General features: G+C 34.6%; 1 protein-coding gene across 3 annotated transcripts in view; it reads right to left on the reverse strand.

Annotated features, from left to right (window-relative positions):
• cpne4a (copine IVa) overlaps positions 1 to 17,024 on the reverse strand; it is a 46,208-nt gene extending 29,184 nt beyond the window's left edge. The window contains exons 1-3 of one of the 3 annotated variants that reach the window (XM_042772996.1): positions 16,834 to 17,024; positions 15,028 to 15,090; positions 8,245 to 8,434 (exon numbers count right to left, since the gene is read on the reverse strand). In XM_042772996.1, the coding sequence (XP_042628930.1) occupies positions 8,245 to 8,415 (171 nt within the window). In that variant the 5' untranslated portion in view covers positions 8,416 to 8,434; positions 15,028 to 15,090; positions 16,834 to 17,024. Of the gene's footprint in view, positions 1 to 8,244; positions 8,435 to 10,439; positions 10,715 to 15,027; positions 15,091 to 16,833 lie in introns of those variants that run through there. The other 2 variants (XM_042772994.1, XM_042772997.1) reach the window with 2 other exon arrangements.
• Between the last annotated feature and the right edge of the window lie 532 nt (positions 17,025 to 17,556).

The following is a 17,556-nucleotide window of genomic DNA, read 5'->3' on the forward strand; positions in this document are numbered from 1 at the left end:
GTGCAACATCCCCCACACATGGGTGTAATTGTCCCTGGAAGCCACATTTACCTTCCTTTCCTCACATCTCTCCATGTCTCAGTCAAAACATATGGTCTCTTAATGTGCAGCCACCTTCATTCTGCTTCTCCTCATTAGCCCATCAGTGGGAGAGAATGGAGGTTTACTTCAGGGCTAATCAGTGTGGAATCATCTTTCCGCTTATGCGAGCAAGGCCCAAGTTGGAGGACCGCAGGGTGTAGCAAGAGCTATCATTAACCATTTCAACTGCACACCAGCACCTCAAAACTGCTCAGTTTGTTGAATGGCTTTAAATAAGGCCAACCCGTGTGATGAAATGTTTCCTTCCTTTAACAGCGCAGCTGTCCATTTTAAATGAGGCAAACAGGAAGAGTGACACAACTGAGATCTCACTTGCTGTCTTTGAACACCTGTGAAGAAGACGCTAAACAAAGGGTGGCAGGAAAGTGGATTTTTCAAAAAGGACGATGAAAGGATGGAGGAAGAAGAGACAGAAATTGTGCCAATAAAACTATATTCTGATTAGCATACTATTATTATTACTCACTATTTTTATGAGATATTCTATCTCACAATGCTATGGATGCACTCAACTGGACTAGTCGCAGTGTGATAAATGAACCAAATGCAATGCTGTTTGTATTTTTATTATTGTTTTATTAAATGTAAATAAAATTGTTTAAAGTATAAAACACACCAACGTTCATAAGTTTCTTTTTTTCTTTTTAAAGAAATGTATACTTTTATTCAGCAAGGATGCATTAAACTGATCTGAAGTAACAGTTAAGATGTAAGACATAAAAAATGCAAAAATGCAAAAAAATAAAAAAAAACTGTATCAGGTCCAATGAAATTATTAAGCAGAACAACAGTTTCAACGTTGGTAAAAATAAATGTTTCTTGAGCACCGAATCAGCATATGAGAAGGATTTCTGAAGGATCATGTGACACTGAAGACAGGAGTAATGATGCTGAAAATTCAGCTTTACCATCACAGGAATAAATTACATTTTACAACACATTCAACTAGAAAAATTTTATTTTAAATTGTAATAATATTTCACAATATTACTGTTTTTACTGTATTTGAAAATTACATTTTAAAATACATTTACCTAGAAAAATGTTATTTTAAATTATAATAATATTTCACAATATTACCGTTTTTAATGTATTTTTGATCAAACAAACACCTTAGTGAGCTAAAGAGACTTCTTTCAAAAAACATTTTTTACTGACCCTAAACATTTGAATGGCATTGTAAACCTTTATTATGGAATAGTGCCTACTAGTTCACTTATTATTTTAAAAACATATTAGGTGGTATAAGAGACAGTTTGGTAGGAAGTGGCAGACCACTCGTATAAAATTAAACGCTTAAATCAAAATGCTTAATATGGCATTTGATATGATTTGTTTACTGATTTATCAAAACTGCTGCCGAGTGAATTTACATGATTTAAATGGTAGTATTCAGTAAGTAGTAGGCTAGTAATCCATTAAAAACATGGCCATTGAATTTCACACACTCATAATTAACAGTTTTAAAGCATTTAAAAATATGTCCATATCCAACAGGGAGAAACTTTCAAATTCCAGTTTGATTGTGATAAATTAATGATGGTGAAACAGAGCTCCAAATGCAAAAGAAATGTTCAGCCCCAGTCCATCTTGTAGACATAAAGGACAAAAATACCTTGTATGTGCACATGAAGGGGTGAAAGAACAGAATGGGAACACACAATAAAAGGACATCTTCCATCACATAACTAACAGATTGTAATCATCAGTGCCCAGATGACCCACGTCTAGCTGCATAACTCTGTCGGTCTGCTATGTTTACTCTTATGCTTCATGAATATTGATATTATTTCTTAAATGTCACTGAAGTTGGGGAGCACTGCATCATAATAAGCCATAGCTCCACTTTGCAAATGCCAAAGCAAAAAAAGTTGAACTGAGAAACGTGCCTCTCAAATTTATGAATAACCTAGAGTGTAAAAGATAAAAAATAAGACATTCATGGGGGAGAATATAAAGAAGAATATATGAAGAGACAAACAAAGACAAAATGTTGACTTTCTCACTTTCAGAAAGGCATGACATGGCAAATATTATATATATACACCACTGTAGAATGTAATTGTGATATAAGAATCAATAATAAGATATCACTACAGCTTGCAGCTACAGACACAAAGCAAGTTTTTTTTTTTTTTTAGTTCTGTCACTCTTTTTACATTTATTTCAATTATTTCAGACCATGAAATCAGTCTTGATCAGTCTGAGTGAAATCTAGATTGCACCCCGAAGGGAGCGATATGGAGATATGCAATCCTTATTCAACAGGAGTGCTCCCTGCTCCTGTGATTGGCATTCTGGGTAAATGAAAGAACAGCTCCACCTGCCACAGTCATTCAGATGTGCGAGTGAATGCTGTCGCTGACAGTCAGACTCTCATCTTCAGTTCTGCCTTTTGTCTGATCACTGGTGAGAGCTGACAGCCAGGGCACTGGGATCTGACACACTGACAGGTCATTATACTCGTTGGCAATGTAGCTTTGGACCCAGACATTTTTGGTGTGTTGCTCAGATAGCATTCATTTTCAGAGAAACTGAGAGGGTGGTGTCAGTTCTCTCAGAGCTCAGATTAGGAGTCTCTTTGAGTGAAAACACTTTTATTTATTGGTATGTCTCACACACAAGTGTTTGAAAATACAGTATACAAGGATCCCACACCTTCTGACCAATAGTTTTATTATTACTGGTCAAAATTATTGTATCCCCCTTATTTTTCCCATAAGAGCGGGTGCATTTGTAAATTTTATGTGTCTGGCTTCCGGTGTCATCTGCTTCCTGCTATTTTTAGCTGTACAAAACAGCTCGTTTTGCTGCTTGATATTGCAAACTATTATTTTAATGTATTATTTTAACTATGAATACACTGATTTGTACTGCAATCCATCTGATCGTTTACTGTACTTTGTTATTGTTCACGTTATTTCCCTTAAGCGGCTAATGAACCAGAAGTCTCGTAAATTCACAGAAATGGCTTACTTCGGTGTTCAAAAATAAGGTGGATATAATTGCACTCATAAAGTCAATTTCTAGCCAATAACATATTTTAGACACACTTAGGACGATTTCTATCATTGCCATTAAATAATAATAAAAAAAAGGTAACGGAAATTTCTATAGGTTAGCTACATTCATTTCCAATATATATATATATATATAATATTTACATAATGATGCATAATATAATAAGAAATATTTACTTTTAGGTTATATTTACATAATAACAATAATGAATCATTTATTATGATTTATATTTTTTTTGGGGGGGGGACTAGGTGTGCAGGTCCCTTTAAAATAATAATAATAATAATAATGAAAAACACAAACAGCAACAAATTTCAGTCACGCACCCAAATCAAATAAACTGTGTTGTCTGTGTGTGGGTAAAAAATAGAGCAGCTGTAATAATGAAAAAAAAAAGAAAGAAACCACATACAGACACACAGACTGTACAGCAGATGGCTTTTTAAAATGGAGTATGGTTGATCAGACCATCACTTGTCTCCAGTCCATTCCGACTCGCTGTCTGAAAGCTAATCTAACTATGTTAGAGAAATCTCTCTCTCAGGCAAAGTAATTTCAGGAACATAGATTTTAATGGACAGAAGAACGATGAATGAAGCCATGAAGCAAGAACATCTACCTGTGAATGATCACTTCTTGGCATTTCAGACTGTAAATGTTTTAAAAGTTGCATTTCTAATGGAGAAAGATGAAAATATTCAAATGAGAAGTCAGAAAGAGGCTGATCACCGAACAGTCTTGACAGTAGATGTAAGGCCATTTACCTTGGATTTAAAGCACACACTAGACTAAGTTGCACAGGACCAGTGAGCAAAAGCCTCTTTGAATGGAGTTGCCATACACAAATCGTACTTTTAGCACATTTTCAAGGGCACAACAAGGAAACGGCCCGAGTGCATTAGAGGCCCTTGACCCCAGAGACTGACTGCCCATCATGGCTTACTGTCACCATTCTAAAGTGCCTTCTTTGTGATTCAGAGCATGCTGGATTTGCTCAGAGTGTTTGTGACCATCTCTCTCTGCTTGATGGTGCTCGAGCTCTGAGCAGCTGCAGTGCTGCAGTGGGCTAATCACAGGCAAGGTCAGCAGCAGGTCTTTACTCTCTGTGACTGCTGCAGTTTAAAAGCTTGTACAGGCACACAGATGCTGTTTCCTGTACTTACACGCATTCAAGAGCGGCCACCTAAACAAACAAACATTAATCTTGATCAAGGGTCAATAGACAGCCACTGCTGATTCTGAGATTTCAAAATGCAACACTATTGACAGACAGTATATATATATATATATATATATATATATATATATATATATATATATATATATATATATATATATATATATATATATATATATAAACCCATTTGCTTTTAAAGTCCACTAATGTTCAATTTTGTGGTTGGTAAGATTTTTTTAATGTCTTTGAAAGAAGACTCTTAGGTTCAACAAAGCTACATTGATTAAATTAAAATATAAAACAGTAATATTTTTGAAATATTTTTACAGTTTAAAATAGTTCTTTTCTATTTTAATGTAGTTACTGTGATGACAAAGCTGAATATTCAGCAGCCATTACTCCACTTTTCAGGATCATACGATCCTTCAGAAATCTTTCTAATATGCTGGTGCACAAGAACTAGTTCTTATTATCAATGTTGAAAACAGTTGTGCTTAAAATTTTTGTTGGAAATCGTAATAAAGTACATTATTTTTTTCAAGGATTCTTTGATGAACAGAACATTCAAAAGATCAACAGTTATATGAAATTAAAATCATTATAAATGACTTCACTGTCACTTTTGATCAATTTAATGTGTCCTTGCTGAATAAAAGTATAAGTTTCTTTATTGACCATAATATATATATATATATATATATATATATATATATATATATATATATATATATATATATATATATATATATATATATATATATATATATATATATATATAAAATCTGTTTCTTAACTTTCTATACCCCAACCCAGTTTTCTCCTCTTACAGCTCCAGATGAATGAGGAATATTCTTGTTGAAATACAGACCGAATTTAATTAACACTGTCATACTTCAGCAAAAGATTTGATAATGACTCCCAGTGTACAGATAAGCTATCAAACGGAGAGAGAAACTATCACAGTGGGATAATCCTCTCAAATTAGATTTAGCCAAAACCCACGGATATGAAATTTAAATCATTGGGACACTCAATACAATAGCATGCATAAGTGACATTTTCAGATAAATGAGTCTGACCCATAATAGCACTGAATACTGGAGGAAACTGGTTAAGAGGTGTGAAGAGAAATGCAATCACGACTGCGATAAATCACACTGCTTTTGTTTGTTGAGCTAGAAATGTATGTATCATGATATTTCTCTCTTAATAGACATTAGCTTAGTTTTTTACTCTTTAAAAAATTCTTTGGTTTATTAGCTTTATTTTATGACATTAAACACAATTTCAAAAGTAGTCCCATTTAATATCTCTAATGTATGAGTCTCGGTGCATTCGAAATTGGAAAATTGTAGAAAGCATGATGCAACAAGCTCAGCTAGCGGCCCTTAAAGAACACACAGTGCAGCTGAACAGAAGACGTTCTTCAAATGTTCTGCATATCGGGATTTCCAGAAGGAATGAAGAGGTCCTTTGAGAACAGGTACGAAACGTTGCAAAATGAAGATTTTACAGTGTGGTTTCCTTCAGAGACACACACGCACACACTCAAAGAGCAGAATCACCGTAAGTGAATATGCGAATGTCTAATGAGATTGAGAGTGGTGAGAACAGATTCCCACTGGTGAGCTGGCAAAGCCTTCATAACCTGACAGGGAGATTTCTCAGTGAACATATGCCGTCTGCTTCTCTTGCTCATTCACACACATGCATGCTCTCACATGTTCATCTCCAAATATAAATATATATATATATATATATATATATATATATACACACATTATTATATAACTATTTGGATAACACACAAAATATGCATTGTCTCAAGCTATACTTAAGTGGTAGATTATAAGGCAAAACTGTGGATTTGCTTTGGTTTTATACAGAGGCACTATGTTTTCACATACACACTGAAATTGCCTGTTGCAGAACAGTTGTTCAGCTGAACAGTATTTATGCAAAAACTTTTCCACTAATTCTGTAAATGTAAAGTTCTGCAAACTGCTTCCAGGGTTATTATAGAGAACAAAAATTAAAACCAAAAATATAACCATTTACATTACTTGAAATACTAAAAACACTCATTTTCATTTAGTTTAACTTGACGTACTAAAATAAACAAAACTAAAGCAAAAATGAATATAAATTATATTGACGTATTTAATACCCTGGTGCATCTATTAAAAACAAAAACTACTAAAAAAAGAAAAAAAAACAAATAAACAACAAAATTGCTGAAACTATACAATTAAAAAAAAACTTAAAAATCAAAACTTAAAAACAGAAAATATAAAAAATAAGAACTAAATAAAAAAAATTATAAACTATAATATATAATATATAAACTATAATAGTATAATATATAAACTATAATAGTACAAACTCGATTCCAAAAAAGTTGGGACACTCTACAAATTGTGAGTAAAAAAGGAATGGAATAATTTACAAATCTCATAAACTTATTTTTTATTCACAATAGAATATAGATAACATATCAAATGTTAAAAGTGAGACATTTTGAAATGTCATGCCAAATATTGGCTCATTTTGAATTTCATGAGAGCTACACATTCCAAAAAAGTTGGGACAGGTAGCAATAAGAGGTCGGAAAAGTTATATGTACATAAAAGGAACAGATGGAGCACCAATTTGCAATTTATTAGGTCAATTGGCAACATGATTGGGTATAAAAAGAGCCTCTCAGAGTGGCAGTGTCTCTCAGAAGTCAAGATGGGCAGAGGATCACCAATTCCCCCAATGCTGTGGCGAAAAATAGTGGAGCTAATCAGAAAGGAGTTTCTCAGAGAAAAAAATTGCAAAGAGTTTGAAGTTATCATCATCTACAGTGCATAATATCATCCAAAGATTCAGAGAATCTGGAACAATCTCTGTGCATAAGGGTCAAGGCCGGGGAAAAGAAAACCATACTGGATGCCCGTGATCTTCAGGCCCTTAGACGGCACTGCATCACATACAGGAATGCTACTGTAATGGAAATCACAACATGGGCTCAGGAATACTTCCAGAAAACATTGTCGGTGAACACAATCCACCGTGCCATTCACCGTTGCCGGCTAAAACTCTATAGGTCAAAAAAAGAAGCCATATCTAAACATGATCCAGAAGCGCAAGTGTTTTCTCTGGGCCAAGGCTCATTTAAAATGGACTGTTGCAAAGTGGAAAACTGTTCTGTGGTCAGACGAATCAAAATTTGAAGTTCTTTTTGGAAAACTGGGATGCCATGTCATCCCGACAGTTGAGCAACTAGAAGCCTGTATTAGACAAGAATGGGACAACATTCCTATTCCTAAACTTGAACAACTTATCTCCTCAGTCCCCAGACGTTTGCAGACTGTTATAAAAAGAAGAGGGGATGCCACACAGTGGTAAACATGGCCTTGTCCCAACTTTTTTGAGATGTGTTGATGCCATGAAATTTAAAATCAACGTATTTTTCCCTTTAAATTATACATTTTCTCAGTTTAAACATTTGATATGTCATCTATGTTGTATTCCGAATAAAATATTGAAATTTGAAACTTCCACATCATTGCATTCTGTTTTTATTCACAATTTGTACAGTGTCCCAACTTTTTTGGAATTGGGTTTGTATATCTCACTGACAACTTCACCAAAACTTCTATTTTAAAATGAAATTTTAAATATTGAAATATGAAGCCCATGAAATATTTGTAAATATTATTCAGTAGTCTCCAAGCCTACACTCATGTGGGATATTATGATGTGAAAACTGGGAAAAAACAGCAAAGGAACGTGTGAAAAAGGCACAAGTGCAATAAAAAATGCACTGATATGGTCCCCAAAAACCATTAGGAGACCTTATTAGCTAAAAAAAAATGCAATTTAGTCACTTAATTCGAAATTTTATGCAACCAACTCATCTCAAACCCATAAAAAAAAACATAAAAAAAACACAAACCCACCTCCAACCACTGGCCATGGGACTGCATTTTGATGACCACGCAGGGATCCGGCTTGGAGAGGGCATCCCTGTCTGAGATACCTTTGCAGGCGACCCGCAGCTCTACTTTGGTCAGGCAGGGGCTGTTGAACAGGCCCAGAGAATTGGCTGCAGACTCATAGATGTCGCTCATGTTTCAGGAGATACTTGTGCTAAAAAGAAAAAAAAGTACAGTTTTATTATATTTTTCTTTTAGAAAGTCAAAGTAATGTGATTTATTATATTTAACTATTTTAAAATATCACAAATATACATGAATGTGTCTAACTGACAGAGAAATTGACCAACTAGTTTGCAAAATCGATTGCTGTAGACTGTTAACCAGTGGTATTCAATATGTTTAATTTTGAATTCAATTAAAGTTGATTGACCGTTCTAATGTTTGGTGTATTTTTGTATCACAAAATCAGTGGCATAAAATAAAAACCAGCTGAAGTCAGATAATGTCTTTAATTTTTTTTTGTTTAAAGACTGCAAATAAGTCTTGTTTTGATGCATGGTGGATATTTGCATATTTCAAAATGGTAAAGAAAAAATAAATGTGTGATTTGCTACAAAACACCCCATTATTTTTCACTGTGAACATATTATGCCTGTGTGTTTATAATGAGACATGTGGGAATCCTACAGAGACAGTAATTTATTGTGTGGGAAAATTTCTAATCAGAATCCCCCACCTTCCCTATCAGCTATAATACAGAGCAAATCAGCTGAGCTAACTGAAATTACACAGCGTATGCGGAGAGGGAGGGAAAAGGAGAGAAAATTCTAAGCTGATGGATGGATATTAAGTGATGGATGGATCTTGTAATATAGAGAAAGAAAATCCCAGAATGTGCAATGTTTGACTTAGCAAACAAAAACTCTAATGGCAGAAAACACTTTAAATTGTTATGTTGCTTTAGTTACTGTCAGAGCGTTCAAATGTAATAAAATATTATGAAATTGTGTCTGCAATTCACACAGACCAGTATTCCAGCCAAAAGCAGACCATGAGCGAAGATCTGACCTATGAGAACCGCACTGTGAAAGAGAACAACTCAGTGAAAGGATTATTCTCAGCCAATGCAAAGTCATCCATCTCTCCCACTGTATCGCACTGACAGCTGACAGCTTCATACATTATAGGTCAGCAGCGATAATACGGAGGTGAGTGGTTCTCTCCCTCTGTGTATGTGTGCCAACTTCTCAACATCAACGACAAACTACGTCATCCGTCTTTCATCCTCTGGATGCTATTTTTGAGTGTTTTCTCAGCCAGTTTCCCCTCTATTTCTGTCTCTGTTAATGACTCTCACTGAGCCTCTTTATATAGACGCACAATTTGCAGCAGAAATATAATTGCTCGAGAAATCTTTAGTGCTAAATTACACCCATTGATAACTCTTGAACAGTAAATAACGCTAATTAATGGATGCAGTTTCATAATGCAAATTGTGGTTATTGTAAATAATCTAATACAGTGTTCATTTAATCAATATTATTATTACATATTAAAGTGCACTTTTAATATTGTATACTTCAATATATATATATATTTTTTTTTTTTTTTTTTTCAATCCCCCATCTTCATCCCAGCTATCTACCATACTAAAAAAGTAAGTAAAAACTTTATTCATTTTTGGAAAGTCTTTTTCCTTTTATGCAAGACTGAGGTTGTGCAGGTGTTGAAAAATGCTATTAGGTTGAATATAACACATAAAAAACATGCCCAGGTCACATTTCACTCCCAAATCCAAAGAGGAAAAGTAAGAAATGCTATTTTGCATAATAAAATTGATGTTTGAACCATTAAGATTTTTTGCATTTTTCATTAATTCTCATTATCATTATGGATCCAGGTATTCAATTTTCAATTTTTTTTTCATTATTATCAATGGTGATCTCATTACGTTTGATTTTGAAGTGAAATATGATTCAAGCGCAGTTAACTCAAATGACTCAAGTTCAAACTGAATTTTCTGCGTTTCACCCATTAACATCCATTAAAATACACTATTCCCTGCTAAATGCGGTTTCATTTGTAAATACCACACAACAGGGAACTTAATCTCAAATGTCTACGTATCATGCATAAATATGAAAGGAACACCGAGACTAACTCAAAGTCTAATACAGGTATTATCTGAGCTAGACAAGTGAGAAAGATGTACAAACTTGGTATCCCTAATGGCTGCTGGGACATGCTGGGAAAACAGGTAGTGCTGAATCCCTCTCTCTGTATTCAGTGAAGTGTCAGTCTCAAGAGAACAACCACACAATGGAGCTGATGGGGCGACAGCTAAGCAGCGCTCCTGTGACAGACTCCACCGGTACATGCGGTCTCCTCCACTGGTGGTGAGACTGAATGAGAATTTGAGGAACTCCCTGTGACAACAGCTGTAATCATGGAGCGATATTCTGTCAACCGATCTGATCATGTTCATGTAATAGCCCTCTGCTTTCTACAACATTTCTTTACAGTATCCTGCTTGTTAAAGCAATGGAAGTCAAAATGATAATAATAATATTACTTAAACTAAGAAATCAAAATTAACCAGTACTCAAAATGGACGTGTCACATAAAAATTAAGCTTGTGTAATTATTTACTCAACCTTATGTTGTTCCAAACCTGTAAGCTGTTATTTTTTCCATGGAAAACACACAAAAAAAGTAGTTTAAAAGAATCTTTCTCGTTTTTCATACAACTTTAAACGTCCATAATCAATAATAATGCTTCCTTTAGTGAAAAAAATTCAGTCCTTGTTGTCCTCTCACATCAAAATCCACCAACATACTTGTTTAGAACTGTTTACGCTAGTAAACGGTGCTTTGTCTGTGCATATTTCTCTTCTGTAATGAAGCATGTCTGTGCATATTTAGCAGATGTCTGTGCATATTTCTCTTCTGATTCAGGCAACTTTTTCAATGGAGGAAGCAATATCATGGATAAAGGACTCATATTTTAGCCAAAAGCAACAGTTTGAAGTAAAAAAAAAAAAAAATAATTGCAAACATGCAGCTTTTCATTTCACAAGACATTAACTGATAGAGACTCACATTGTGATGGCACCCTTTTACTGTAGAGGATCCATTGGTGAGCAAGTGATGTAATCCTATATTTCTCCAAATCTGTTCCAAACTCAGATAGCTTGAGGTGAGTAAATTTTCAAAAAAAAATTTGAACTAATCCTTTAAGAATTTGTGCACACAAGTCATACAGACTGTATGATTTTTTTTTTTTTGTCTTTTTTTTTAATCTTGACAGCCTGAGTTTACAAAGAACTCTCATTCTATGATCAGTGTTTTGACTCTTTAAAAATTCCTTTTTGTGTGTTCCACAGAAAAACTTGAGCATTTGAGTTTAAATAAAGACTTTATGGAATTTAGCAGATGCTCTTATCCAGAGTGAGCTTCGGTTTTCATATGTAAACTGCTAAGGTAAACAGATGGCAAGCGTGCACTTCTGAACAGTTATCTGCAGGCTGTGGCAGATTTCTCCCTTGACAAGTATATTACAAGCAATTACCTGGCAGCAACACATTCTGTAGGCTTATCATACAGTAAAAATATCAAGTAACAAATAAACAAATAAAAACACTGCGTAAAGGGCTAGCTTGGCAACAGCTATTTAGCAAATGATGAGCTGATTTGGATTACGCTGTTCACTTTGACAGGTACTGTCTACAACCTTTCCTCTTTTACTGTCACGTATTATAACAGGTGTTTCTTGAGATGCAGTCACAGTACTTGTGCATCAGCAGAAATGCTTCACTTATGCTTCAAGATCATAAACAAAAAGCAGATTCCCTGCTGAACCCTTCTCTCATACCCTCATATCATACAGAGTCTCCGCAGGGGAGCTGTCAGCATGGATACATACCATCTCCGCAAGACTAAAAAAGTTTCTTCCTTTACAACAGAGTGCATTATAACCGGAATATTATCAAAACACAAAGCTCTCACCACTTTTGACAGCCCTGTAATTCAAGATCCAATGTGCAGAGCTTGAATGCTGAGGCATTCTTTGAAGTCTAATACTATCTTCAGTTTGCTTAACTTCATTCACTAGCCTTAAAGGGATACTCCACCCCAAAATGAAAATTTTGTCATTAATCACTTACCCCCATGTCGTTTCAAACCCGTAAAAGCTCCGTTCGTCTTCGGAACACAATTTAAGATATTTTGGATGAAAACCTGGAGGCTGCCAAGTAAATAACAGTGTCAAGGTCCATAAAAGGTATGAAAGTCGTCGTCACCGTATGCGGCGTATGCTCTTTTGTATCATCCACACCACAAGGATGCACTGTTTTCTTTCAAATCAAAGCTAAATACACGTAGAAACAGAGCATCCTTGTGGTGTGGATGATACAGAAGAGCAAACAGTGATATGGAGAGACACAGAGGAGACTGTTGACAACGGAATTGTTGAATAAAGTCTTTTTTTTTCTTCGCTTACAAAAAGTGTTCCCGTTGCTTCATATAACTCAGATTGCACATCTGATGGCAGATGTAGTGATCTGACGAAGAGTTTCATACCTTTTATGGACCTTGACACTTTTATTTATTGGCAGTCTATGGGACAGTCTCAAGCCTCCCGGTTTTCAACCAAAATATCTTAAATTGTGTTCCAAAGACGAACTGAGCTTTTACGGGTTTGGAACGACATGGGGGTAAGTGATTAATGACAAAATTTTTATTTTGGGGTGGAGTATCCCTTTAAATAAGGAAAATTAACATAATCACAGCTTATAAAATGTGTTCAGCTTTAAAGAGGCAAAAATGTTTATGAATCGAGTGTCCTGTTCACAAAATGCTAGTGGAGACTGATATTACTGGAACTTGAATGTAGGTTCACCAAGGCTGGATTTATTTGATCAAAAATACAGTAAAACATACTTACTCTCATTTCTGATTAATTTAATGCATCTTTGCTCAGTAAAAGTACTAATTTCTTTCATAAAATCCTAATTTAATCTTTAAAAAAATTACTGACCCAAACTGTTGAATTGTTGAATAGGTCGAGAAAGTAGCTGCATTAAATAGTATTAAAAAAATTAAATCCCACTTATAATAAATAAAAAATCACAATTCATTGAATTCATTCCAATATCCAATGAACCTTTGTAAATATATGTCTCTAGAAATATGCCAACATAAAAGTGGAAGCTGTTACAGTTTGTGCAAAATACACTATATAGCCTACTGTATGCATACCAATGAATATTAATGAGATTGTGTCAGTAGGTAATATATCAAATCCAGCAGCACACAACATGACAGCTGACACAGTTTTGAATGTTGTGGTGATATGTTCTGGCTAATAGATTCTGGAATGAGCAATAAAGTTATTCAGCCTGTTCAAATCATCAAGATTGAAGAGTTGCGTGTGCAATAGTCCACTTTAAATTTCTAAGATCCCTTATGTGGGCTCTATTCCTCCCATTAGTTTCTTAGTGCTGTGAGTAATGGGTTTAAAAACTGCGTAATGCATTCTGTTTGAATGCTTGATAATGGTCTCAATGTAAAAATCAACAGCACTGTTGATAAATGAACATCTATGCGTGAGGTGAAGCCGACTCTGTTTGTTCCCAGCAGGAACTGGCTCTGGGTGCTTAATCATTTCTGCAGAGGCCACGAGTCATCTCCAGAGCCCGGTGGCTTTGATTATTCTTATATTAGAGACAGAAAATATGGCTTGTTGGAGTTTATAGGATTTTGTTAAGAAGCAATTTAAATAATACATGCAAATCATGCCATGTTTGCCAGATGGTAAAAAAAAAACAACAACATGATTTCTTAGAATTCAAGACTACACAGTTCATCTTGATTTAGTTGATGATTTAAGGTGGTGATTCTCATATTGTTTTACTTCACAACACAGATTTTCTAACAAAGCACGAAAATACAAAAACAAACAAGTGCCTATGAAATCACACACAAGGCATTTTTAATATTACCTTGAAAAGCATAGCCCAAACAACTGCATATACACTGCTGTTAAATAATGTATGGCCAGTCATTTTTTTTTAAGAATTCATGCATTAAATTTATCAAAAGCAAGAGTACAAAATTTACACTGATTTTTATTTTTTTTTATTTTCAAATAAATGCGGTTCAACTGAACTTTAAATTCATAAAAAAAAACAGCATATGATAATGATTTCTGAAGGATCATGTGACACTGAAGACTGGAGTAATGGCTGCTAACAATTATACTTAAAATATATTAAAATGGAAAACAGTTATTTGAAATTGCAATAATATTCTACAATATTACCGTTTTACTGTAATGCAATAAATGCTTTCTTGATGAATATGAGACATTCAGAAACATTTTTAAAAAAGCTTGAAAACATCTGACCGGTTTATACAACCACTAAGCCACTAACGTGACATAAAAGACTGTCTTCTAAACTTCAGTGAAGTCTGATTGGGTTTTAAGCATACTGGCAATGAGGACTTCTTGTCAACACATTATTGTTAAGTATCAAGCATTCAGCATCATTTCGCTTATGCTAAAAATAAACAGAAGTACCACGTCAGATGCAACCTGTGAAACCTGTTACACACATTTTTCTCTCATTTCTCAGCAGGTAATTTCCTCTCCTTACAGCCAGCATGCCTAATTTGACAAACACCAGTAATGGCTCTCAACAGAGAATGAATGATGCAGTTGAATGGAATCTCACCAGAGTCTTGCATCCTGCCATCTCAGCTCATTTAGCCTTATTTCCAGTCATTTACAACAAACCAATTACTCACTTGGATGTGATCGTCTCTTCAGCCTGCTCGATTACATGAGGATGGGAACAAGACCGCAGGCAGCTATTGAAAAATGAATCAGCTTATTATTCTTTAGGAAGTTAGCTAATTGGTTGGGACATATCACATTCTGTTAATAGAGAAGCATTAAAAGCTTGTGACAACAAGGCACTCATAAAACGTTAAGTAATGACCTTATGAAAAGATGGAATCCTGAACAGATCAGCCCTGGTTCACAACTAAATTGCACTTTCAAGGATGAAACGTGATCTCATACAAGACTTCAAATATATATCAGATAGAGGAATATAAAAATAGGAATGAAATGAATGAAAACTGAAACCCAAAGAAACACTTCAATGTTATATAAGACACAAACTCCACAAACACTGTACAGTCAGGATTTCTAGGAATGTTCTTGGAAAGAACAACCAAGACACTTCAAAACTTTTCACCACCACTTGTATTTGTGTATGTGACAATATACAGAAATGCTACAGTAAAAAACTATTACCTGGTTAAAGTTTGGGGTTGATAAAACTCTTTATGCTTTTGAATGAAGTCCCTTATGCTCAACAAGGCTTCGTTTATTTGATTAAAACCACAATGAACAGTGTTTTTTAGAGTAAATATTTGTGAAAACTGTAATATTTCTTTAGGTTTTTTTGATGAATAGAAAGTTCAAAAGAACAGCATTCATGTTAAATATATTTTTGAAATATCAGTCTTTACTGACACTTTAGATCAACTGAATTCATCCTTAAAAATATTAATTTCTTTCAAAAGAAAATCTTACTGACCCCAAACTTTTAAATAGCAGTGTATATATATAAAACATATAACAATTTGGGGGGAAAATGCATGTAAGGTTACTGTGAAATATATTTTTTAATATTTTTAGATGTAATAAGTTATAGAAATTGTCTGTTTTTAATTAAGGGTCCATTTTTAAGGCATTATATGTGACTTTTCATCATGCCGCGTGTTATTACCAGCACATTTTACATTTAGTACAGTAACTTCATATAATTTAATGCCATACAGTCACCAAAATGGTTTTAACATGGTCACTGTATTTTACAGTAAAGTTCTACCAGACGTGCACATCAATGCTTTCATACAATATTTACATAATACTGTTAACCTTTCCTCTCTCTAGCTTCCATACCAGAAATCTCGTGAACATAAAGCTATTCTAGAAGTAAAACAAAGTCTGTCTAGCGACATGTGCAAGTAAAACAAAAGGTCTCGTGAACATCGCTTGCTTTAATTGTTCACCCCCATCTGGACACTGAAGGAATCGCGTCTTTATAAATAAAGGCTGATGTGTGCCAATAAAACATCTTGACGAATTTTAGGTAAAAAAAAATTCAAACGAAAGTTAAAGAGAAGTTCATTACAGCTTAGAGTACATTTAAAAGTATAGCCTACTATAAACATCTTTTTGAATCAAAATAGACTTATTGTCATGAAAATATTTTTTGTTGCTGGTTTTGTGTTCAAGTTGTGCATTTTAATAAATAATTAAAAAAAAAAAAAATTAAATTAAATAAAATACTCTTCTCAATCTAACCTCACAACATTTCAACAATTCATCAAATCAACAAATCAAAAACTAAAAACCAACAGCCAACGCACCAAAAAAAAACAATACTTCACACAACTTCATAAACAGACTGTGCTACTGAATCATGCATCCTCTTTTACTTGAAAGTGTTTAAAGTGCAAATAAAAGCGCGCGCCTCCGTGAGGCACCTGCGCTCGCGAGCGTTACTGCAGTGAGAGATGCGAGAGCGTCTCACTCACCTTTAACGAACATAAAAAAAATCATTCCAGTCAAATTGTAGCTTGGCTGCTTGTCATCAGATACAGAGCACTGAGAAGACATACGCTCCACACAAGGAGTCCAGCTCCATCCTCAAGCCGCTGTGCAGATGAGTGAAAGTAAGTACAGCGCGTGCATCTCGAGCGCCGGTCCCTCCCCTTCACGCGCTACGGATTTTTTTTAGCGATTACGCGGACATTAAGGGGAGGTACTACAGGTAACAGACTCGATTTTGCTAAAACTTGACGTACATAAACACAAAACAAAGTCTTTATAATAAATAACGGATTTACCTATTTAAGTTCTAAATATGTAAATTACGCATCACCTTATTAAATATCCCAGCTAAAAAAATATATTTAACCAGTCTAAACTGGTGTCCTAGCCAGTGTGCGAATGGTTTAGCTGGTTACCAAGCCTGCCTGACCAACTAAAAAGTGCTCTAAAACCAGATCACAGGCTGTTTTTCCAAAAAAAAAAGAGAAACTTGTAAATAAACGTTCATCTATTGAGCCTGTAATGATAAAATGTGCGAATCTGAATTGGTTCCTGCTGACAGCTGGCTGATTTTATAGGGGTTTTTGAACACTTTCAAGCTGAACAGCAAGGCTTCATACGCTAATTTAGTCTGAATAGATTTCTATTATAAAACATTATTTCATAAGCAAAACCTCGCCTAAAAATGGCTGTAAAACCAAGCAAAA

Source organism: Cyprinus carpio, chromosome A16 (assembly GCF_018340385.1).
Source record: "Cyprinus carpio isolate SPL01 chromosome A16, ASM1834038v1, whole genome shotgun sequence".
Classification (NCBI taxonomy): domain Eukaryota; kingdom Metazoa; phylum Chordata; class Actinopteri; order Cypriniformes; family Cyprinidae; genus Cyprinus; species Cyprinus carpio.